General features: G+C 49.9%; 1 protein-coding gene across 1 annotated transcript in view; it reads right to left on the bottom strand.

Annotated features, from left to right (window-relative positions):
• Window positions 1–25,049, bottom strand: part of TSPAN2 (tetraspanin 2) — a 60,120-nt gene that overhangs the window by 21,758 nt on the left and 13,313 nt on the right. The window contains exons 2-4 of the mRNA XM_004714856.2: window positions 17,802–17,904; window positions 2,297–2,394; window positions 676–750 (exon numbers count right to left, since the gene is read on the bottom strand). Of these exons, the coding sequence (XP_004714913.1) occupies window positions 676–750; window positions 2,297–2,394; window positions 17,802–17,904 (276 nt within the window). The remainder of the gene's footprint in view (window positions 1–675; window positions 751–2,296; window positions 2,395–17,801; window positions 17,905–25,049) is intronic.

The raw sequence follows: 25,049 nt of genomic DNA, 5'->3' as shown, positions 1-25,049 counted from the left end.
CAAATATCACCAGCTGCTTTAAAACAAGTCTAAAGGAGGGGTTATTTACTTATTCTATATTTTGTACCATTTTTCCCTTAGCTAAAATAAGTTCGTAAATACAACATCGATGACGCATGAAGCTATGTGAAATACAGTAAAGATTCCATTCTTCCTTCTGTTTGTTTTGTGCCCCTGAGAAGGCCCGTGTGCTGTGGACAACTAACTACCTTCAGGCAGCCCATGCCCACTGCCATGCATGTAATAGGTCGGGCTTCATGCTCGGAGGACGGCGCAGCTGGCTCTGCCCAGGCTAGGTCTCAAGGACAAGCAGCAGTCTACCTCTAACAAAGGGTGAGAATGTTTCCAATTGACCACGCCCTTTCACGTCGGATGAAACTAGAGATCCTTATTCTTCTTTGCATCACGGACCGTCTCATAAACGTGATGAGCGCCGTGGGCTGTCCTCCCAGCAACAGAGGCCCATGCAGTAAGGGGTGTGCTCTTAGTCACCTAGGTTCTAGGTTCCGTTTGTCCATTCCTTCGAGGTCAAGAACGTCTACTTCCGTGATAATTCTGGTGACTATCTGGCTTCTTAATATTATCATGGCATTGATATTCTCATAGCCTTCGATATAATATAAAGAGCATACTTCAATCATCATACAGAAAATATCGTAAGTCATTTTTACTTACTATACCCTTGCCTATAAAAGCAAATACTCCAGTGGTTACTTCAGCAGCAAATATCACCAGTAGGCAGGTGAAGAACTGTAGAGGAGAGAAAACATGTACTTCATTTGATCCCCTTCTATTTGGGAACCGGTAAGCAGTTATTTGTTTGAATGGATCCATAGGACCCATTTGCCCCCTCAGTCCCCTTCACATAGCAGCTGAGTCCGTTTGGGGTAGTGTGTCCATTCATTGAGCAGTGGTTTATTGAGCAGCTACTCTGTCTTTGGTGTTGGGCGTACAGTGATGGATAAGATAGGAGCCCAGCGTCTCTGCTCTCCAAACCCTCTGCTAGCAAGTCACTTCTGACTCACAGCGACCCTACAGGACAGAGTAGAACTGCACCGCTCCGACTTCTGAGACTGTCAATGTTGACCGGAGGCGATAGCCTCATCTTTCTTCCTTGGAGCGGCTGGTGGAGTTGAACAGCTGACCTTATTTATGGCCAGCAGTCCAGCACATAACCCACTGAGCCACCAGGGCTTCTCGTCTACTAAGCCTGGACCTTGTTTCAGGGGGAGGAAGACGTGACAAGCAAATCAATAAAAAGGTGACTAGGGTCATTGCAGACAGTGCCTGCACCAGCGCGTTCGACGAACACGGGATGAACAGGTCGGATGCCACAGAGCGAGGTCAGAGATCGGGAGCGACTTGTGGGGCCCGGGCTGGGAGAGGGTGGTGTGTCCCAGAGAGAAGGCCTCTCAGAGGACAGGAAGGGGAGTACAGGCGAGGGGAGGCCCTTGGGTCTCTCAGGCTTTGTTCTGGTCCAACTAAGGGCAGCGAGACCCTGAGCAGAGCTCAGCACCAGTGGGGGAAGAGAAAGAACCGTGGGCAGAGGATGTGCATGGGTTCGGGGAGTTCACGGAGCCAGAGATTGGAATAAGCAGCCGCAGTTGAAAGATCGGGACTGCAACAAGCATGGGGAGGCCTCCTGATGGAGTTTTTGCTCCCAGTCTGACCCTGTCCTTTCTTCTCCTCGTTTCTTGTGGGGCCACCTGTGAGGTGTCATAGTTACTTGAGACCATTTGAGGTATATTTCTTTAAATAGTGGCTGCTCATAAAAAATTTAAAAAAAGGCACAAGGGAATGTCTGCTTAAGTTGTTGACCTCAAACAGAAGTGTTTTTCTGATAAAGAGAAAAAGCACTTCCCTGGCTCACGGGAATCTTTTTGTGGTTTTACCCACGGTGAACTACTGCTTTTTGGAATCATCACCGTGGACAAACCCCCGTGGTTGTGGAGTCAATTCGGACTCACAGGGCCCTCTAGGATGGAGTAGAACTGCCCCAGCAGGCTTTCCAAGGCTGGACAGCTTTACGGGAGCAGCTGGGTGGGTTCGAACCCCGGGCCTTCTGGTGAACAGCCAAGCAAGCATCTTCATGCTAATGGCTCATGTATTTTCACACTCTTTGTACGAGGCAAGTACAAAGATAATATCATTCTTCTGCAAGAGCAGGAGAAACCCAGACGCAGGAAAAGGGAGTGAGTTGCCAAGGTTTCAGGGAGTTTGTAGGCAGCTGGGGCTGAGGCCAGACTCCCTTCAGACCACACTCCCTGCTGCTCCCCCACCTCCGGCCCCCACTTACTGATCCGAGAACACACTGTGACTCCCGCATGGCTCCGCAGCACCCAAAGAACCCCACGGCCATCATTAGGGCCCCTGCTCCAACCAGCACATAGAGCCCTGTAGGATGGAAGCAGAAGACACACTGTTGACTTGAGTCTGGGTGAGAAAGACCGGCTCTGGTCTCTACTCTGGGGGCTAGTGCCAACAGCACTGTCTCCTGCACACGCTGGCTCCAGGTCTCAGGTGTATCGTGGCATGCCATTGATCAGAACATACTCGGTGACAGTTACTGAACGCTACCTAAGCCCTGCACACACACTGACTGACTGACCCTATGAAGCAAGGGAGATGGCCACGAGAACGCCACCTCCATCTCATAGTTGTGAATCCAGCTCGGGGTCACACAATGGGGCCAGGATCTGCCTGCCACATCTCCAGCTCGTTGGCATCACACGGTGTCTCCTATACGCCGGGAATGTGACAGCTGAGATTCCCACTCTCTGTAAGGCATTGCTATTCTTTGTGTGAGATGGATGGAGTCGAGTCCAGGGACAGTCATGAGCTAGGGTCTGAGCTGGGGGGCAAAGGTGTGGCTTTTACCACACCCTCCTGCTTCCCACGGTCCTCTGGAATTCATGGCTCTCCCAGCTCCTGAGAAGCCGTGAGGGCAAAGCATCCAGGAAGGGGAAGGGTGGACGATCTCCCAGGCGCAGATGGAGAAGCAGGGACTGGGAGGGACAGAGGTGAAGCTTGGGATCCAAGCACAACAGGAGGTGGAACGTACCTGTTGCAAGAAACTAGCCAATAAGGACCACAGGTAAGCTCAAGTATACTGAACGTACATATTCTTAACCTCACATCAGGTACATTTATTGAGGGCTTCTTGTATTCTAGGTATGGTTCTAAAGCTCAAACATAATGAATTGCTTATTAAGCTCATCTTCATGAACAGTGTACAGAGTAGCTACTATCGTTCTTTCCACTGTGTAGTACTGGGTACCTGAGCTGGCGGCTGGCAGACTGGGGATAAAATAGCTACCTGACTCCAGCCCTCATTAGAGCTGGCTCACGACCATTACTCTATCTTCGCTTTCTAGCGACATTAAATCACACTTGCTGCCAATGAGTCCAATTTCAACCCACAGCTACCCTAGATGAGAGAAAGAACCTCCTATGAGAGTCCCAAGGTTGTAAATCTTTACGGAAGCTGACCTTTCCCTGTGGAGCAGCTGGTGGGTTTAAACTAGTGACCCTTTGGTCAGCAGCTGGCTGCTTAACCATAGTGCTACCGTTGCGCCTTCTGTTGTTCTTAGGGGTCGTTGGGTGGGTTCTGACTCACAGCGACCCCGTGTACAACAGATCCAAACACTGCCTGGCCTTGTGCCATCCTCAGAGTTGTTCTCTTTGAGCCCATCGATGCAGCCACTGTGTCAACGATCTTGTCCAAGGTCTTTCTCCTTTTCCCTGCCCCGTTACTTTACCAAATGTCCTTCTCTAGGGACTGGTCTCTCCTGATGTTTCCAAAGCACGTAAGACAAAGTCTTGTCATCCTTGTCTGGAAGGAGCATTCTGGCCATACTTCTTTTAAGACTGGTTTATCTTGCTCCTTCTAACACCATTAAACTCAACTGAACCCAAACCCACTGCATGCAGTTGATGGAGTGGATTCAAATTCAAGGGCCCTGTAGAATGGAGTAGAACTGCCTGTGGGGTTTCTAGGGCCGTAAGTATTCATGGGAGCACACTTTCCCAGCTTGCTCCTCTTGCTGGGCTTGAACCTTTCTGTTAGCAGCTGACCATGTAACCACTGCACCACCAGGGCTCCTCTGGGAGACATTGGCCACCGTCACTTGACTGGTGATCTCCCTTACCAGTTAAGCTGATCTCCATGGGACAGTGTTCTCACAGGGAGCAAAGTGGGCAGGCTTGCGCTCGTGATGAGAGCCATCCAGCCCAGCCTTTCTGTTTCCTCTTCTGATCCTGAGATAAGCGCCGACACAATATGGGAGCTGGCCCTTGACTCACTGCAATGAATGCTGGTTGTTTCTTGGGCCTTTGTGCATTTTACTCCCATGAGTCACCTGGGAACCACTCCCATTCTCTGAAGAGGGGGGCAGCCTGTGTCCCACCTCCGTGGGCAAACCCAGCAACCCTGCAGCCGGCCGTTCTGGGTGCTTCCTGGGGCCCCTCTGGGGTTTGCGAGTGCGGTTTGTGGGCAGATCTGTCTGCTCGCTGGCACCGGCCAGGGGGCCAGGCAAGACTGCTCAACTTCCTGTCTGGCCTCACATGAGCTCTGGGCCAGGCTCTGCCACTTCCGCCTGTTTCCTTTTCTCTACAAGGATACTTACATAAGGGATGGATGTGGTAATGAGAAAAATGGCATCATATTGAAAATAATATTATGAAGCCCGACTGTCTAAAGACCTTATGATTGATTGAATGAATGTCCTATCATTTCCATGTCTCCTTGGTAGGTAGGTAAGTCAAGTGTTGCTATTTTCAGTTTACACATGGACTCCAAGCCTTGGTTCTAATCCCACCAGCCTTCTATTGGGCCATCAGGCTGAAAAAGGACCGGAGGGAAACTCCAGTAATAACACACTCTTCAGTGGCCACATTGAATGTTTTATGTGGATGTCCTGCTTAAGATGGTCATCGGACCTCATTGCTCCATGATACAGCCTCCGCATTCTACATAAAGTCACAGCTTTGTGTTACTCCAGGGACCAGTCTCACCTACACTCCATCCACAGGGGAAACCACTACTCTCCAGACTAGCCCACTTGTTTCCATTTGGTGTCTTCTCACATTTGTCTCTGTAGATGTTGCGAATTCCCTGTGTGCTGAAAATGGCTCAGTGCTTGACTGCTAACAAAAAGGTTGGCAAATTAAACTCATCTTGATGAGTCTCAGAAGAAAGGCCTAGAGATCTGTTTCTGAAAGTTCAAGACCTTGAGAACCCTGTAGAGCAGCGCCGCTCCTCCACACGGGGTCACTGTGACCTGGAACGGAATTGACAACAACTGGTTTAGTTTTCTTTCGTAGATGTTACCTCTGCAAACAAATCATGGTCACCTGATCTGGAAGATTCTCAGCACAAGGCAGAATTCTTGCTAAGGATTTGTTAGATAAGTGAATAAAGCCGGAGTGAATGGGACTCACTGCCAGCACTTGACCGGACAATCTTCTGCTATAATACATAAGGTTCCCATCGGTGCGTTTTCAAAGCAGATCTTCCTGGTTCATCTTTGTCAAGAAGCTCCACTGAAGCCTGTCCACCATGGTGACTTGCTGGTATTTAAAATACTGGTGGCATACCTGCCAGCATCACAGTCACACTCAAGCTCTCAGGGTGACAAAGTGAGAGATGGGTGGTGGTAGCTGGTAAGGCTCCTGAGGAAGTCTGGAATGTAGGACAGAGTGGTGACTCTGGGCAAGCTAGGGGCTCAGTGGACAGGGCTGAGGCCCGCTGAGAACAGATGTGCTCAGTCCCACAGGCAGCCACCCTTGCTCTCCATCCTGCTGAAACAATGAGCTCCTCAAGGGACCTGCTTACTGGTATGACAGCGCATTCTGAGACCACCCCAGTGCTCAAAGCAAAGTGCCCCAGCTCCGTCCCTATGACAGCATGTGTGGGCCCCAAGACTCAACCCAATTCCAAAGGAAAATCAAAACAGGTTTGATCTTGACAAGTGACAAAACGCCCTGGGCCTGCTGAATCTGGTTGTACACCTGCATCTCAGGAGGCCACCTGTGGCTCCCAGGGAGACTTTCTCCTTTTGATGGCTGCTCCTCAAAACATCGTTGTATTGAATAAACCAATGTGTCTACATCCGTGTTTTTATCCTGTGATGGTCTCTGTTGTGCACACACCCCCAACCACCTGTGTGACAAACACATGACCCACTTCCCAAATCACTCATGTTTCCCCAGTCCTATTTTGGAATTGCAATCGAATCATTAAAAGCTGTGCCTTGGATGTTGAGGAGGACGTAGCTTTTCTGGTCATGTTTGATCAATACAATTGTATCTGAGAGGAATTACTAAGAGGTGAACGATAGGTAAACATGATCGTGGAGCAGGAGGAAAGAAAAAAGAAAAGAAGAGTAAAAAATATATGTATAGGTATACATATGTATGTATACATAAGAATAATTATCTAAATATAAGTATATTTGTTTATATGTGTAAATAAATGCAAATGCAACAAGGAAGCAGATGGACTTTGGGCCTCTACTTAAATCTTACATTAGTACAAGATCAGTTTGTTCTAATAACGTGGCATTGTATGATACTTACCTTCCTGACGTAATCGCTGGAGATAAAATGGGGCATTGGCTAATGGGGTGAAAAAAGCTGATGGTGCCCGGCTATTCAAAGATGTAGTGTCTGGGGTCTTAAAGGGTTGTAGTCAAATAAGCATACATGTAGCAGGGAAGCAACACAGCCCACATGGAAGAAACACACCAGCCTGTGTGATCATGAGGTGCAGACAGAGAATGGTCTCAGAAGTACAAAAACAAGAAATCAAATTGATGTGAAGGGGTGGGGATGCAGTGGAGACCCCAAACCCACCTGCAAGTTAAATGGACAGTCCCTCTCAAAAGGGCCACAGGGAAGGGATGATCAGTCCAGGGTGCGGTATAACACTGATGAATCAAATAATTATCCTCTAGTTCTTCGCTATCTCCTCCCCTCAAGTGCAGAGTGGAGACCCAAAGCCCATCTGTAGACAATTGGACATCCCCTCACAGAAGAGTCACAAGGAAGAGATGAGCCAGTCAGAGTACAGTATAGCAGTGATGAAACATACAACTTTCCTCTAGTTCTTTAATGCTTCATTCCACCCACCATCATGATCCCAATTCTACCTTACAAATCCAGCTAGACCAGGGCATGTACACAGGTACAGATAAGAGCTGGAAACACAGGGAATCTAAGACTGATAAATCCCTCAGGAACAATAATGAGAGTAGCCATACCAGGAGGGTAAGGAGAATGTGGGGGGAGATAGGGGGAACCGATCACAAGGATCAACATATAACCCCCTCCCTGGGGGATGGACAATAGAAAAGTGGGTGAAGGGAGACATCAGTCAATGTAAGACATGAAAAAAAGTTATAATATTTCCTCCCATTACTATTATGGTTTTTATTTGTTTTACTTCATTAATCATGTTAGACTTGCATATATTCATTTGTATAATAAAGATCCTTCAATACATGGAAGTCAAGATAGATAACCCTTCAGAAACAGTAACAGGAGTAATGGTTCCCTGAGGGAATGGGAAGTTGGGGGGGTGGTTTGGAGGAGAAGCTGTTAGCACTGATGACTGTATAACCCCACTCAAGGGGAGTGAACAACAGAATTGTACGTAAATGGATATATTGGATGGTGTAGGATGTGGCTAAATAAATAATTGTTCCTGTGGGGGTGGGAGGGGAGAAAGGGGCGCTGATATCAAGGAGTTCAAGAAGAAAGAAAATGTTTTGAAACTGACTATGGTAGCAATTGTACAATATGGCTTGCAGTGATAGAACTATGGAATGTTTTGATATCTGTAAGAGCGCCCAATAAAAAATAAAAATAAATAAAAGCTGCGCCTTGCCAGGCCAATGCTATGCTACCAGCAAGCACTCTCCCCAGGCCACCTTCTTCCCTGACCATCTCATCACTTCTTCCTGGGCTTTCAGGTATGTCGTCTGAAGCCGAAAGCATCATTCCAACTAACACAGAAAGCAGAGTGACTCCTCAAAAGCTTTGTTTGCACAAACCCATGTAACACTGCCCTCCTCCCCTTCCGAGACCGGATATTGGCATGCTCATCCATTTTAGTGGCTTTCTGGCAGCAGGTGGGTTTATAGGACCAGCTACTGATCATTTTTCACCAAAGAACACTCGCTGCATCTGCACCTCTCTCTCCTTCCCAGCGTCTCCTGAAAGCACACCATTAACATGCATCTGAGATGTTGGATGGGACGGACCAGGATGTAAGCTCTCCCTAAATATCAATAGTGACACTGTTGCCTATTGAGTCCTGTTCGGAGGCTCCGTTTGAAGGGTTCAACATGTAGTGAGCCATGCTGCCGTCCAACACTCAGTGCTAAACCACCACTGGCTGTGGCTCCGCATGCCCTGCGGCATTTGTACTGCGCACTTGACATATGCCAACTTGAGAACTTGCTAGCCAAGGCGTCTCAGTGCTACAAAAGATCCTCCACCTGACTAACCGCCATTGAACGACTCCTGTACCTTCTCTTCCTACATCCTCACGTGCAATCATGCCTGGCACAAGATCTCTTCCTCAGCATCCGCTCATTTACAGTAATTATTTATTGTGGGCTTAGCACACATCCACACATGTGTGCTTAAACATGGGTCAGCTAACATACTAATCCTATGATGTAGGCGAGAGGCACTGGTGGTTCAGTGGTAGAACTCGCCCCTTGCGTGTGGGAGGCCTGGGCTCAGTTTGCCTAATGCACCTTACGCACAGCCACGCTCTGTGGGCACTTGTGCGTTGCTTAGCTTCCAGGCTCCGTGAACTAAGAGGAAAGGCCTTGGCAATGTGCTTTCAAAAATCAGACAATGTTTTGAAGGCTTGAATTAAAACATAGGCATCAACTAAGTCCATGTGGAAGAAGCACACCAGCTTGCTTGATCCAAGGATTGTAAATAATGAAATCCAAATCTTAAGAAGGGAATGGTATCAGAGCTTAAAATGTGAACACCTGGTTTGCAGAAGGTTATGGATGACAGTGGAAGCCCAACATCCATCTGCAGGTCCACACCTGGGGTAAGCCTCTGGTGAGGCCCCTCCGATCATCATGAGGTCTGTGAATGGCCTTGCGGTCAGACCGAGAGCATTGTGGGGTCTATTGGGAAAGACGCAGTTAGGCTGAAATGCACTATTTTATCATGGGTCCTTTTTGACCCATTTCAAAGCTGTTTCAATAAAAAGAAAAGCGAAGGGGAACTGCGCATGGATTCAGCCTCTGGCGAATCCCGTCTGACGGCAGACCAGCGATGTGAGCGGCCTTGCTTCACTCAGAGCGCACAGGGGGTGGGTTGCTGCAGGTTGAGTTGGGTTGAAATGTGGCACTTTATCATTTGAGCTCCTTTTTTGACCCACTTTAAAGTTGTTCTAGTTTTTAATATTTTCTGCTTTCTTTTTGATTGAGGTTTTAAAAATCTGTTTTATGTGATTATATTTTTAAACGATTTTCTGTAGATGAAATCAAGGATAGGTAAATCGATAGAAACAGTAACTGAATTCCTTGAGGGGCAGGGAGGCAAGTTTGAGGGATAAATGAGTAGCTAATAACAATGAGAACAAGAATGAATAATAATAATTGATTATTTACAAGGGGTCATGGGAGGGGAGGGAGGAGAGGGGAGGGAGGGGAAAAAGGAGCTGATACCAAGGGCTCAAATAGAAAGTAAATGTTTAGAAACTATGATGGCAACATATGTACAAATGTGCTTAATACAATTGATGTATGGATTGTTATAAGAGCTGTAAGAGCCCCCAATAAAATGATGCTTTAATTTTTAAAAAAAGATAAGAAAATGTTCTAAAACAGATTGTGTTGATGATTGTACGACTCATTTTACTATGGCTGAACTACTGAATTGTATAATTGTGAATTCATGCCAATAAAACTGCTAAAAATGCAGTCATTGAAAGTCCTGTGGATCTTAGGGAAAATCCTAGACATCCACACTGATCATGGGGATGCAAGACTGGGCAGTCCTTGGCACCATTCGTCTGTGCTGACCACGAGTTGTAGCCACCTCTACAGCAGCGACCGGCAACAGCACCAGGAGGTAGCTAGTATTGGTATTCATATTTCAAAGCTGAGGAATCTGAGACACAGAGACCCTCAGATCCCATCGCTGTGAGTGGCAAGATCAGAAATGAGTCCAGCAGGGTTCCTCCACTCTTACGTCCTAAGCTACATTTCCAGTGAGATCTCAGAAGAACAGTGGCTCTCTTGGCAATCTGTTGATTTGGTCATTTTATGGTGGATGGAGACCAGGAGGGTGCTTTGCCCTGCTGCTGCCTAACGTGCTTGGGAGACCAGAGTCCCTGGTGTTTCCTGGAAAGCACACAGAAAGTGGTGTGACCCCAAGAATGAGGCCCCTTGTCACTCTGCACATCTGCAACGGAACAGCCCCGTGTCCGAATAAGCAAACATTTAAGATCAAAAGGGCAGCCTTGAGCTAAGGACAGAGGGTTAGGAACGGAGAGATGGAAACAGGAAGTGGGGTAGATGGCAGGGCACCCAGGCGATCGAAATGGGCTAAACAATGTGTATAAATTATTCAATGTAAAACTGAGGATCTGCTCTGTAACCCTTCACTTAAATCACAATAAAAAGTCAAGACAACAAAGAAGAATGAAAGGAGGTCCGTGGTCAGGAGCCAGAATTCCAAATGTGCCAACCGTGGCTTTAGGTAACTCCTCTCCCTCCTCAGTTTGTTTATCAGCAACACGGAAGTCAGGATCCACTAGACCTTCTTGGAATAAAAGGCTTGGCAAACAAGCTAAGTTACAGCACCTCTCTTATTAGCCCACTACCAAGACTTTCAGGTACAAATAAAAACCGAGAAGTAAATAAAGTATTATTGGGGAGTCAGTCATTTTAAAAAGGCAAGGTGGCCCCCTCCGTGCTCAGCCTGGGAACGCTCTCCTGGCACGGAACCTGCAGGCACAGTGGGAGCCTGGCTCCGTCTGTGACTTTGAATTCAACAGGGAGAGTCGGTTGCAGTTGGGCCGAGGTCTTGGAGAGCCGAGTGGCTCCTGTTTGTGTGGGCAACCCTTTCACGGAGAAAACCGGCTAATATCCTCTGCTCACAGACATGACTTCATGCACTCAGGCACATACTGTCTCCCCAGCTTTCCAAGGCCGAGGGGATTCCCCTCCCCCCACCCTGCCCTCCTCGACAGAAGCCCCCTGGGAGCACCTGCCCGCCTGAGAGACAACCCCATAGACGGGGGAGTCCGAAGGGCAGGTCAGTGAGTTTGGAAGACCCTGGGGGCTTCTTCCGGCAGTCATTGCAGCAGTAAAGGGCAGAGGGTCTTGGAAACACCGGATTACTCAAACCTTTCTTGCTGCCAGCTCTGTTCTTGCCAAAGCTGTCCTGTTCCATGTTAGCAACCGGTAGACACACAGCCTGGACCGACCTCCAAGCGTCAGGCTGAGATCAGAGGTCCTTCCAGAAGAGCCCACAGGCGGCCCTTAGTCTGAGTGACTGCCCTCTATCCTTGGGTCCTTGTCTCCCGCTCCCCCTCCTGGGTACCCACAGCGGGACTCTCCTGGCCTGCTTAGAGCTTTTCTGTAGGAAGGGAAAGTGTTTCCACCACCAAGAAGGAAGCACAGAGGTCTCCAGTCAGGTGAGCAGTCCCCAGAAGAGGGGACAATCTCTCTGACCCAGTGTGTCAGCAGCTGCCCGAGGAGCCAGGGATGAGACAGTGTGTCTCTTCTGAGGTCCCTCCTGGGGCAGAGGTCTGGGTGTGAGGTTTCATGTTTCTGTAAGAGTCACTTGAAGGGGCCAAGCTTGTTCACACGAAGGCCTGAGAAGGGCTCCCGGGCTGGCTGCTCTGAACAGCAAGGACTCACACATCCGAGAACTGTGCGCTGCCACAGGACACCGGATTTACCAGACACCGGGCCCGCTTTTCTTTTCTCTTCGAGTTCGATTACCTCACCCTGTTGGCAAAGCCTGTCCAGAATGGTACCCAAAGGCAGCCCCAATCTTATTGTCGGGCGCAGGCTCCATTCTTATTTGGAACGCAGGTATGGGGACTAGAAACATCCGTTTCTGTGAACATGTCTGTCTCAATTTTATTCACATTGTAAGAAATACCCGACATGGAGAAAGGGTCCCTGCCCTCACCGGGGGGTTCCTGCTTTCACTGTACAGCAAGAAGGAGCGGCAGGGCAGCTCGGGTCACAGAGCCAACACAGCCCCAGGCTGGGAGCGCAGCAAACCTGGGCTTCACATCACCCCTAAGGCCCTGGGCTGCGGTGGCAGGACTCAACTAATTTAACAACCGGCTCACTGCCCTAATGACTGTTTTCAGTCTTAAAAAAAAAGGATACACCACAAGGTAGTGTATCATTTCATACAATGCACACTGACATAAGAACAAGAAAAGAGGTGCATGCTACAAACGAGGAAGGAAAGCGGCACTGTGATTGCCACGGAGCTGCCTGACTTAGAAAGAACCCTAAATGACATTTTAATAGCTGCTTCGCCGAACTCAACAAAAATGAGGTTTGGGTTCTGCTGAGCTGGCCCAAACCGGCTGAATTCCACTACTGACTGCTAGTCTGAGTCGCTGAACTCCCTGATCCAGAGCTTCCTACTCTGCTCAGGGCTGGGATTCTATGATAACCCACATCCCCCACCTTTGAACCCGGGTCATGAATACCTTCTGCACCAGCCACTCCAGAGGGGAGAGTGACCGAGAAAGAAGTAAGGGTGCATCAAACCCCAGCCTGGCCCAGGACCCAAGAACAGGCAGGAAGGGTCAGGCTGTGTGGTGGGGACTGATGCTTTTCTCTACAGAGTTCACGCCCCTCTTTGCTCCATTGGAGAAATGAATGAACCCTCTTCGCTCTCAGGCCATGTGGTTTGAATGGGGCTGAAAGTGTCAAGGTAGGCGTGTGGCCCAGGCTCAAGCCAGTAGGCCCATCCCAAACTGCTGGCCACAGGGATTGGCTCAAGGGTGGGTACTGGAGCCAACGTGGCCAATGAGAGTCAGGATTGGGGACGAGGTGGAGCTGTTACAGTGAAAATGTGTGTGTGTGTGTGTGTGTGTGTGTGTGTGTGTGTTAGTTTTCCCAGGGTTATTCCAGAGGATGTAGTAGAGTCACTGGGAGCCATTTTGTCAATTTGAAGAGAAAGCTTGCCCAAGGAGGATGCCAGGGGTAGCAGAGCCCAGCAATGGCTGCCAACTGGACTCTGATCAAATCTCTGAGACCAGGGCCAATCCTGGGCTTCTCAGTGATGGGGACCAGGAAGTGTTTTCATGTGAGTCAGGCTTCTGTGATTCCCAACCAACCATTCTGACAGACAGATCCACAGAGGGATGACAGTGCAGACAGGCAGCGTGGGCTGCTTGGCTTTGGATTAGAAAATAGCACTGGGTCTCTTTCATCCTCCAAGGAGCCTGGTGGCAAAGTGGATGCTGCTTCTCAGAAGAAAGATGAGGCTGGCTGCTCCCAGAAAGATTTACAGCTTCGGACACCCACGGGGGCAGTCCTACTCTGTGCTCTGGGATCGCTATGAGTCAGAACCGACTCATTCATTCACTGTTCACTCTCTCACTCAACATCGGCTGTCTTGCATTGACAAACACCTTCTGATTTTTGCCTTCTTAGTGGTTCACTGGAGTCTCTGGGTGGTGCCAACAGCGATGCGCTCGGTTACTGACAGAAAGGAAGACCAAGAGACCCGCTTCTGCAAGGTCACAGCCATGACACGCCTGGCGAGCACCATTCTACCCTGGCACCATGTGCTCACCATGTGTTGGTGTCTACTGAGTGTCAAATACTGACGGGGAGTTCCCATCCATCTGCGCAAGTCTGTTCCACGCTCTTTATTCATTATGCCATTAACAATGTGGGTCCTGCTGTAGAACCCACATTCCCACCAGCGAACGTCTCAGAGTCCAGGGCTTTCATATTAGAAGTACCACGAGCGGGTGACTTTTAGAAACAGAAGTGTATTTTCTCACAGTTCAGGAGGCCTGGATTCAGGACACTGGCTTTGGGGAAGGCTTTCTCTGTCAGCGTGGTGGGGGGAATCCGTCCTCCGCCCCCATTTCGCTTACTTGTTTCTGTATTTCACCTGCTCTTTTGAGGTCTCAAAAGTGATTGCCTTAAAATACACCCTACTCTGCCACGGCCTCATTAGCACCATACGGAAAACCCTATTCCCAGATGGAATTGCACCACAGATACAGGGGTAGGATTCACATGTAACGGGGTCAGGGCACAATTCGGTCCACACTGACAGAGCGTGCGGCTGCATTTCTGAGGCCCACGGCTGAAGGCGGCCATTGGGCTTGGCTTCCATCATGCTGAGCGGAAGCTCTCTTACTCCTGTTACTCAGGTCTCCTCAGAATCATCAATTATTAATTCCTGCCTTGACCTGGCCGATCACAGATACCTCTTGTCATTCTGATTTCTTTAGTCCCTGGGCTTCATCAGCTAGACGGATGACAGTCAGACAGCTGGTGCCTTTCTTCACCGGCCTGGCTTCTGCCCTGGCTTCTTGGTCACGCTGGCTTCCTGTCTTGTGAACACTTATCATTACACTCTGCCAGGGCAATCGCACTGCACCCCAACGCAGACCAACTCGGGACCCCAGCTCGAAATGACGCTTCTCTTCTTGCCAAAGAAGCAACTTCAACACACAACGAAGCCCACTCACGCCAGGCTTTTTCTCCATCCTCCTTCCTCCCTCTCTCCCCACAACATTGCTGATGTTACCCTCCATCGTGTCTCAGGTCTCTCATGGCAACGTGAGCTCGCTGCCCAGCCTGGGGGTGCTAATCAGCCATCTAGGGGTACCTGGCACATTCTTGCCCCCGGAACCTCTCCTCTTCTCCATTCCTCCTGCTCTCCGCTGCTTAGCTGGCATTAAAACCTAACTCAAATTCTCCTCTCCGGGTTGATGGACTCCTAAGACACTCACTGGCAATATCACTTAGGTGGCATTCAGTTACACACTCACTTTCATCGTAACTTCACCTGGCAAGCCCGAGTCTTTTCAAATAGATTGCAAGTTACTTAGGGGGCAAGTACGGTATTCTTTTACTCCTATGGGTGACCCAGAGCCCAGGACTGTAAGTGCTGGCTGATATACCCATGGCTAGGTCATTTTCACCACCAGCCCAGCCCCAGAGGGGGTAGCTCACAAGGAATGGGGAAATTAGAGTCACTCCTGCTTGGATCCATAGACCCTAACTGTTTACCTAAACCCAGAAAATGAAAATGACTGTGAGAGGTTTTCAGATAGTCAGATGTTTATTATCGCTGAGAGAGATGGCCTCTCATACACGCTTTTTATGACAAAGGACTTCTTGTCCTTTTTACTGGTTGTTCTTCATTATTGCTGAAAAATTCCCAGCTCAGACTCAGAAAAACAAACAAATACAGAGATTGAAATCCCTTAGACTTGGTGATGAGAGGGGGATAACATGGTCGAGTTTTAGGCAGCTAATTTTGGCCACCCAGCTCTAGTAGAGACACTTTGGAATGGAATGGGGCTGGCTGGTATTTCTCTGTCTCTTTAAGTTCTCGCTCAGGGTGGGATGTTGCTCATCCACCTCAGGGCACCGAGGGGTTATTTCGCCCTGAGAAATCCTGGCAGTCACAAATGAGGGACATGAGATACCAGAGCACACAGGGCTCCCAGGGGAGCCTGACTAGCTGGAAGGAGCAGGCAGACTGCACACCCATTGCCACCATCCTGCGATTTCAAGAGCACAAGGCTTCAGCAACTATACTGGGACTAGCCTATGCAAGTAACTACTGACGTCAGAGCAGGGAGAGAAAACGTGCTTCTCCCTGATCATCAGTTGTGAACGGCTGGGAACTGCTGAGTGAAGAAGTCTCTCTTGAAAGTGTTGAACAATGAACTACAGGGAAAGATGGTAGCTACCTGCCATCTTGTATTTGCCAATTCTAAATCAGTATTCGGATAAGCCCAGACCACCCGCACCTGTTGGGCCTTCAAGGCCCCATGTGCGCACCCCTAGAGCCTCACATCTTGATTCATTGCTTAGGTCTGTGCCACGTGCTTGTGACTGCAGGCTGCCCCTGATCATGGAGCGCTGCCTCGATATCTCCCTAGAGAGGGAGGGTGAACCTCCGCCGTGCTTAGTCAATGCAGTGGGAGCTGAGTCCTAACGATGCTAAAATGGAATTTCAAGTCAAAGGGCAGGACTAAGAAAACTGCGGCTCCTGGGCCGTCCTCAGGATGAAGGAGGAAGCACAGTCCTTCCCCTGTCCCTGTGCTCTGTGGCCCCTGGAGAGGGGACAGGCCAGTGGGCTCACTGGCTCCTGGAGGTGGGTGCAGAGCAGGGTCAGAGCAGAGCTGCGTCCGCAGAGCCCTCGGGGGCCCTGGGCAGGAAACAGGCTTTGGAAAGGCTTTCATGGCCTGCCAGGCCAGGAATTCCTCTGGGAGGAATCTGCTACATGTGTGTGTGAGCTTTGGGCTGGGAGGGCGGGTGGCGCCTGGAAACCTTGTGGGTGGAAAAGGGCAGTCTGCTGTTAAGTGCGACGGCAGATGCCTCTCTTCCTCCGTGTAACAGAGTTCTCATTTTGTCCGAGCGTTGGAGAACCTCGCCACTAGTCAGAGAGCCAGACCTTGTTCATTCTCTGCTTCACCGTGAATGGCTTACGAATGGACACACGATACAATTCTCTCTAATAAGCTGCAAAGGGAAGTCTGTTGGAGGCTTTTGAGAAAGGTTTTATTTACTCATTCCTAAAAATGAATAAAATGTTTTATTCCCCCCCCCCCCCCCCCATTGGAGTGAAGCTGTCTTTTCCCCCTCCCTCTGTTGGGTGTTGCTGTATGTGGATATGGTGCTTAGAACCATGGCAGCTATTTTGTATTCATGGGGCAACACGGCTGGGGATATATTGAGGGTGGCAGCGTTGGAAGAGAGAGAGAACCATGATTTCTGATGAGCCCTGAAATAACTAATTCTGGAAATTCTATTCTCTCTTTCTGTGTGTTACACACACACACACACACACACACACCACATTTTACCAGGTTTTCCGTGATAGTGTTTTACATTGTAACCTTTCTGAAAGGAGGATGCATCTCTCAGGTCCATGGTTGTTAAACTGGCAGCATTGCCCCCTTTTCCTTGTGGAACTTAACAGGAGTGGGTGTTTCACAAGGAGCAGCATTTAAGATGTGATGAAAGGTGGGATGTCTCCATTGTCAGGCACCTGTTATGGGTCTTCCATTTCTTTTCTCAAGACCTATTCCACCCGAGAGGGATCTCCTTACAGTGTGTGCTCTGGGGCAAGAGCGCTGGGGCAGGAAGACACAGCCTGGGCAGCCTTTCATGGGAAGACCACCGAATGTAACTCTGAGGTGTGGCCGCCTCACTCTGGTTTTAATGCTTTGGAAATGAGTTCCGGTTGCATTTCCTCTGGATTTCTTTCCTTGAAGTGGCTGAGAGACATACCCCTCTCCTACCCAACACACACACACACACACACACACACACACACACCTCCCCCACCTTGGTTTTCTTTGATGTTGAAGAGAAGGGGGATGAGCCAGGTGTGGCCTGGGTCCTCTCTGCACATCTGGGAAGGCTAGGTGGAGGGTTGCAGGGCTCAGGTTTCAGCCCCTGTCCACCTCTCTCCTGCTCCCCTGTCCCTTCCCTCCCACAGAGTCAGAGTACAGGCCATGCTCTGAGCCCCACTTCCTTCTGGGCCAGCCCTGTCCTGAGGTCAGGCTGAGGGAGGTGGAAGTCACTCACCCACGTAGAAATACTCTGGGGACTTGTCTTCTGGTGATAAGTCCTTCAGGGTGCCTCCAAACCGGAACCACAGTCCAAACGCAATGACCGCGGAGCCCGCCAGCTGAAAGGGAAAGACACTGCGTTGATAAGGGAGGGACGCACACACCTCTGGGGGCAGGCGGGGCCACAAGGGGATCAGAGGCTGCCCTAGAGGACCCTTAGCCCACTGCGCTTCACATTTTACAGGGAGTCCTAGACCCTCAGGGCTCTGCAGTCACAAAGGACAGGGGCTTCCTGACTCCAATCCCAGGTTGTTTTTTCCCATTCTGCCAGGCTGCCTGTGGTTCTGGAAGGCTTCTGGAAAGGAATGTTCCAGGAACACTGCTCTTGGAAGGCGGCTGTCCCCTGCCTGCCTTGCTGTCTCTTGCTGGGCAGTGGGGACCATCTGGAGTTCCTGGGTGGCACAGATGGTTAAACGCTCCACTCTCAGGCCAAAGGGTTCAGACAGACATGTCCAGGGGTGGAGTGGGTACCACTTGTGCCCAGGGTGCCACTTTAGGTGTGTGTGCAGTGGGGGAGGGGGTGTCAAGGAGCGGTTTCTATTGGCTATTGCCTTTCCCAAGGGCAGCGGGGTGTCATCCGCAATTTAAATACAATCCTCAGAGGTGCTCTTTTCGGTAATCTCAACCCACTTAGAGGCACCTACTTGGTAACCTTCCGAAAGGTCCCAACCTTGAAAACTCTAAGAGCACAGTTGTGCTGCGCACCCACAGGTGGCCCTCGGTGGGAATCCATGGGACACGGGCTGCGCCAGCTGCCAGAGCTCTCGAGGACTCAGAGGAACCCACTTCCCGCATTCAGAAGCACCCCCCCCCCACCCCCGAGGGGGCAGGCCCCAATCAGAAAACTTTTTTAGAGTCCAAACCGGCTAGGCCAGCTTCGTACCCTCCTCCCCTGGCTCCTCCATGCCCACCACCCTGCCTGTGCCCGAGTTGTTAGGGAGGGAGGCTGGCTGGGTTTTCTTTTTCTTTTTTCCTATTTTGAGTTTCCATGGAAAATGAGAAAAGGAAAAAATTTCCCCCCTTTCTGGAAAAGCGAGGTCTGCGCCCTGTGTGGCTCCGTGAGGGGCCGAGGGCAGACGCAGGCATCGCCCGGCAGGCTGGGGCTGCAAGAGTCACCCCCTGCGCCCCGCTTGCTCCGAGGGCTTTTGTGGGGCCAGCCCCGGAGCTGGAACCTTTTTGTGCCTCATGCCCGCCACCACAGCCCACCAGCAGGCTCCTGCCTCTGCGCCCATCACCAACGCCCCTCGGGAAACCCACTGCATCCATCAGTCATCGGCAGATCTCCACCGACCCCAACCGGGCTCTCTCTGTGCCCGAGGCCCTGTGTGTGCGGTGACCGCTCCGCTGCCCCCGCCTCTTTTCAGACAGACAATCTGGGGGCTGAGAGTGTCAAATCAGGCTTTTAACCTGAAATCCTCCTTTTGTTGTGTGGGGCTCGGCTCCACCCTGGGAGACCATGGGGCTGGATTTGTAGGGCTGCTTTTCTCCCCAAAGACCAGCTTGTCTGTGGCTGGCTTCTTCAGAAACGCAGGACTTCAGTGAGGAGCAGTCGGGGCTCCAAGTACCACCAGCTGGACTAGCTAATATGGAATATCTAACATTTTCCAGTACTTAGAGGCGAGCACTAATTGGATAATGTGAGGGGCAGCTACAAGAACTGGGCTCAACCAACTTTTATTTTTAAAGAGTTTTGCCTTTTTGAAAACGGGCAGCCTGGCATGGAAAACATTGGAAGGACTCATGCTACAATGTTACCAATATTTCAGCTTCGCAGGGTGGGGCTACAGGTGACATCTTTTTTCCTTTGCACCATACTTTCCAAGTTTTTATGAATTATTTCTCCTGTGACTAAAAAAATATGTCGCCATATCTACAATTGGAATCCCTCAAATGAAGAAAGGTTAAAGCATGAAAAAATTTGACAATATATCAGTCAAAAGCTTCCCAAGTAGGGTTCCCAAAACACTACTTTACAAATCTAAGAAGCTCATCACACCATAAGCAGACTGAATAAAAAAAGAATCACATTGTTCACCTTCCTGACACGATTGCTGAAGACAAAGCAGGTGCATAAGCAAATGTGGTGAAGAAAGCTGACGGTGCCCGGCTATCAAAAGATATAGCATCTGGGGTCTTAAGGGCTTGAAGATAAACAAGTGGCCATCTAGCTCAGAAGCAACAAAGCCCACATGGAAGAAGCACACCAGCCTGTGTGATCCTGAGGTGTCGATGGGATCAGGTTATCAGGCATCTGAGACTCAGAACAAAATCATACCCAATGTGAATGGGGGGAAGTGGGGGATGGAGTGGAGACCCAATGCCCATTTGTAGACAATTGGACATCTCCTCACAGAGGGGTCACAGGGAAGAGATGAGCCAGTCAGGGTGCAGTGTAGCACCGATGAAACACACAACTTTCCTCTAGTTCTCTGGTGCTTCCTTCCCCCCACTATCATGACCTCAATTCTACCTTACAAATCAGATTAGACCAGAGCATGCACACTGCTACAGATAAGAGCCTGCAACACAGGGAATCCAGGATAGATAAACCCCTCTGGGCCAAGAAGGAGAGTAGAGATACCAGGAGGATGAAGGGAGGGTGGGGAAAGAAAGGGGGAATCGATCACAGGGATCAATTTAGAACCCCCTTTCAGGGGGACAAATAGCAGAAAAGTGGGTGAGGGGTGACGGATGATTTTAGATATGGAAAAAATAATCTATAACTTATCAAGGGGTCATGAGGGAGAGTGAGGGGGGGGAAGAAATGGGGAGCTGATATCAGGGGCTGAACTGGGAAGAAAATGCTTTGAAATTGATGCTGGCAGCATATGTGCAAATGTGCTTGACACACTGGATGAACGTATGGATTGTGATAAGAGATGTGAAAGCCCCCAATAAAAGTATTTGCAAAAAAAAATGTTGTCTTCAAAAAACTTATGACATGCAAACTCAAAAACCAACTCACTGTCATCCTGTTGATTCTAACTCACAGCGACCCTACAGAACCCGCAGCCCGGCTGGTGGTTTAGAACCGTTGACCTTGTGGTTAGCAGCCCAGCTCACATATGTTCAATTCAGAAAAAGTGACAAGTCTTTTTCCTGGCAAGGCTTCAGTTGGGAGGGAGCCCGGCTTGCAGGTCCCTCTGGGGCAGGCCAGAATGATGCCCTCGGGAAGCCCCATCCTCAGAGCACCCAGAAGCTGCTTGAGCCAGTGCTGCCTGGCCTTGTCTCTGTAGCAACTCGATGGAAAGGCAGTTTCCAAACACGAAGCAGAACCTATTGACAGAGGCATCAGGCCAAAGACTGCGAGCCACCAAGTAGACAGTGGAGGAGGTGGCCGGACCCAGGGACACCCCACCACCAGGCCACATTTTTGGAATCTCTGTACACAAACTCTAATTTACAGCGGTCTGGGAACATCCTCCCAGACGGAATACATTTGTCCAGTTCTGGCACAGATGTGCTTGATGCATAATGGAAAATAAAAAGAGAGGTTGCAATTTAAAGCCACTGGGCAAAGAGGGGAAAAAAAAAAAAAGCTGTGATTGCTCATCCACACCCCGAGCCCAAACCACACGGGTTTCCTTCTGGGTCAAGGAAACTAACTGGCTTAGCTGAATGTCATCACTGTGTGCAGGGGAATCCTCCCAGCTGGCGTGCTGCTGCTCCCTGTGGCAGGGCCTCTGTGGGCGAAGACCTGGCCAGAGGAGGCACTGCTTTGTAAAGCGGCATCAAGAGCGACCATTTAGCCTCTGGGCCCCCTTTAAAGGCATCCTTCCTATAAGGCTCACGGAATACTCTCTGCTTACTGGACTTCAGTTCATCAGACTAGAAGTTGCTTGATAAAAGTTGGGAGGCAGGAAGGGAGAAAGAAATTATTTGAAAAAACTCGCACGGACTCCATTCGAGCCAGGAACAAAGTGAGCAAGTGTCTTGTGCCGTCAGCTCTCACTACTCCCTGCTTCCTCCACAGGGGAGAGATGGTGCTTTCCTAGAATGGATGGGGAGAAGCCTCCCAGCCCTTGTAATTCCAAATTGCAACGCTGACCTGTTGCTTAGGACTCATGATTCCAATCAGGATGACCCTCGTGTGTGTCAGTGTAGAGCTGGGCTCCAGAGGGGTTTTGTTATTTCTGTTCGGGTTTTTAAAAATGTCCTTGTCGTTGACAACCTACACAGCAAAACGTACGGTAATTCAACCATCTCTCCACGTGCCACTGAGTGACGTGGCGCCACGCAAAGACTGTTCTTTGGGATTTGGAGACTGCAGCTCTTCATCGGAGTAGAAAGCCCCTTTCTCTGGTAGAGTGGTTGGTGGCTTCAAACTGCTAACCTTGCGATTGAGGCCCAGTGTGTAGCTACTATGCTACCAGGGAAGGACTAGAGGAGGAGAGACTCCCAGGCAGAGGAAATAGCAGGACTCTGGAGGAAACAGCAGTCAGGGGGATGGAAGGCAAGCTTGGGTCGGCGAAGACTCAGGGTTTCCACTTGGCTGCCGCCATCTTGGAAAGCCCATGGCAGGCTTTTGAGAAAGGGGGAGATGGGAGCCACAGTTTAATGGGAATGATCAGGCACATGAGTGTTGCCTGGATGCCAGACACAGAGGGGGAGACAAAAATAAAGACATTGAGTGGCTGAGGACCAAAGAGCAAACACTCAGGTGTGGATGTGATGAGAGGCGAGGCTCACTATCAGATTTTGCTAAGCACCCGCCCGGCTTCCAGGAGCAGTACCAGTGCCCAGGCCTGTGGAACCATAATCTTTATAAAAAGGGAGGTTTTTCTTTCATGCAACCTCATGAGTTGGGCTTCGATGTTCATCCTGTGCACCAGGAGCCACAGATTCAGAGATGAGGACAATGCGGTTCCTGCTCCTGAGAAAATTCAGGGGATCATGGAGAGGCTCACCCCCCACCGGGCAGTCCCAGAGAGACTGCAACTCTGCAGGGAGAAGTCCGTCACCGAACCAGCCCCCTTGAGGGCACCGGAGAAAGGCCTGGCATCGTTGTTCACTGTCTGAGAAGCACCTTTGAATGAGGCGCTGAGAGAGGGTGAGGAAAGAGGGTTTTGAGGGCAAACACATAGCCAGCGTTGAAAAGGAGCCGTGAAACGAAATGAAGATGAAAAGATAGCGTGGCGAGAACAGACAGCAGCGTGTGAATGAATCTCTGTCGTTCCGGGCGGACCACCCGGGGCACTGGTATTCTGTTAGGCCTTTTCAGCACAAGTTGTTGCAGTAGCGAGCCATCTTCCAGAGGGTCTGCGGAATGCGATATTACACCTGGTAAACACGGCTTTGAGTCCTGAAACTGGAGCAACGGGAGAGAGGACAAAAGACTTGCCTAGAAAGCAGTTACAGCCAAGTGAATGAACTACAAGTCTCCTAACAGTACTGGGCATCTGCCCCATGCAAATGAGTTCCCACGAAGCAGAACTCATTCATGGAGTTCAAGTGTATTCTACTTTACTCTCGTCTCCTTTCCTGGGGTTTGGGAGGAGAGGCCCTATCTTGAGGACACTTTTTTTTTTTTTTAACTTACACACAACCTTTCAGAAACCCCAGGAGCCAAGTCACGTTTGACCATGACAAGACATGGGGTCGGAGGTGCTGGGATACAAAAGTCACCCTCCTCTCTCTTGAGCTGCTCCCCAGTCAGCCCACCCTCGCAGAGGAGGCCCGAGAGCAAAGAAACACTGCTCTGATCTTCGGGGAAGGGGTCCTGATGGTGTGACAGTGGACTGCTGACTGAACAGCCAGGGGAGGCTTCCCAGAGGCTCCTCTGGAGAAAGACTTAGAGATCTGCTCCCGGAAGATGGGTGTGGGTGTTGGGGGCTGTCGAGCCTCGACCTGTGCCAGCCTTCCAACTGTTCTTCTCTTTCAGCCCATCGAAGCAGCCACCTGTCAATCCGTCTTGTTGAAGGGCCAGCCACCCCTCCAGGGCAGTTCTACTCTGTGACACAGGGTCCCTGAGTCAGAAACAACCGGAGGGTGCCAAACCAGACTGCTGTCTGGTGACGGACTGGGCAGGTAGGAGCACCCACTTTAGGTGAAAAGCCTCACAGGGGCCATGCTCAGACTGCACCTGCGCTTTCACGGAATGGGGAGACATGATTCATTGAGTCCAGGTGCTCTTACCCCAGTCTGAGTGCTTGTCTCCCACCCGAGGCCTCCACTCCTGCCCTTTCCTTGATTTAGAAGAAAGCTCCCCTCCTCCCTGCTCGGTCTGGTTAACACCCCCTGGCCTTGAGCCCACAGCTGTAATATTGCTTCTCTGTGACATTCTCTGTAACATCGGCCCTTCCCTCCGCACCTCTGATGGAATCGTATAACCATTTCTCTCGACCCACTGTAGCAGCCTCTGCTCTGCGCTCTCTAGGGGATACTTCACAAAGCACTCTTTCCAAATTCATGGGCATGGGGACCCGCTGGGCAGACACCTCAGAGACACAGCGAGAACAGCACTGCTGGGCGAACGCAGCAAAACACGCGCCCACGGACAAGGCAAACAAATCCTGAGAATGTGGTGTCTGCGTCATTTGTTCCTAAGCCTGCAGGAATTTGTACTATGTACCGGACACGGTCACAGGCTATGCAAGCCTTTTACTAGCAGGGGGTAAGTACGACTCCTTTAGCTATAGTGCATTCCTTCTCTCTCTGTCCAAGTGAAAATGTATTGCTAATAGGCACTGGGTTCATAGATGCACAGGTTCATTCCACACAGTGTTCAAATGTGTCTCTGGGATCAGTGTGCGGCTGCAGACCAGATCTCTTAATAAGGCACTGGTTAAGGTACTTCCAAAAAATGGCCCAAACAATCAGAACTGTAACCCCTAGAGGGATCTGCTGGACCAGTTGGATCAGGCAGACAGGTCAGCCCAGAAGGTTATACCAACTGTTTGTTTTTAATGAGATCTCAAAGGGGAAATTTTTCATAGATCTTCCTGAAGGACATAAGATGAACATGAAAACTTATGACTTTTTTTTTCTTTTTAAAATCATTTTATTAGGGGCTCATACAACTCGTCACAATCCATACATACATCAATTGTATAAAGCACATTTGTACATTCATTGCCATCATCATTCTCAAAACATTTGCTCTCCACTTAAGCCCCTGGCATCAGCTCATTTTGCCCCCTCCCTCCCCACTCCTCCCTCCCTCGTGAATTTTTGATAATTTATAAATTATTATTTTTGTCATATC

This window comes from Echinops telfairi, unplaced genomic scaffold, assembly GCF_000313985.2.
Source record: "Echinops telfairi isolate 266 unplaced genomic scaffold, ASM31398v2 ScPeMD7_7466;HRSCAF=8504, whole genome shotgun sequence".
Classification (NCBI taxonomy): Eukaryota; Metazoa; Chordata; class Mammalia; order Afrosoricida; family Tenrecidae; genus Echinops; species Echinops telfairi.
This window is presented reverse-complemented; position numbering and strand designations above follow the sequence as displayed.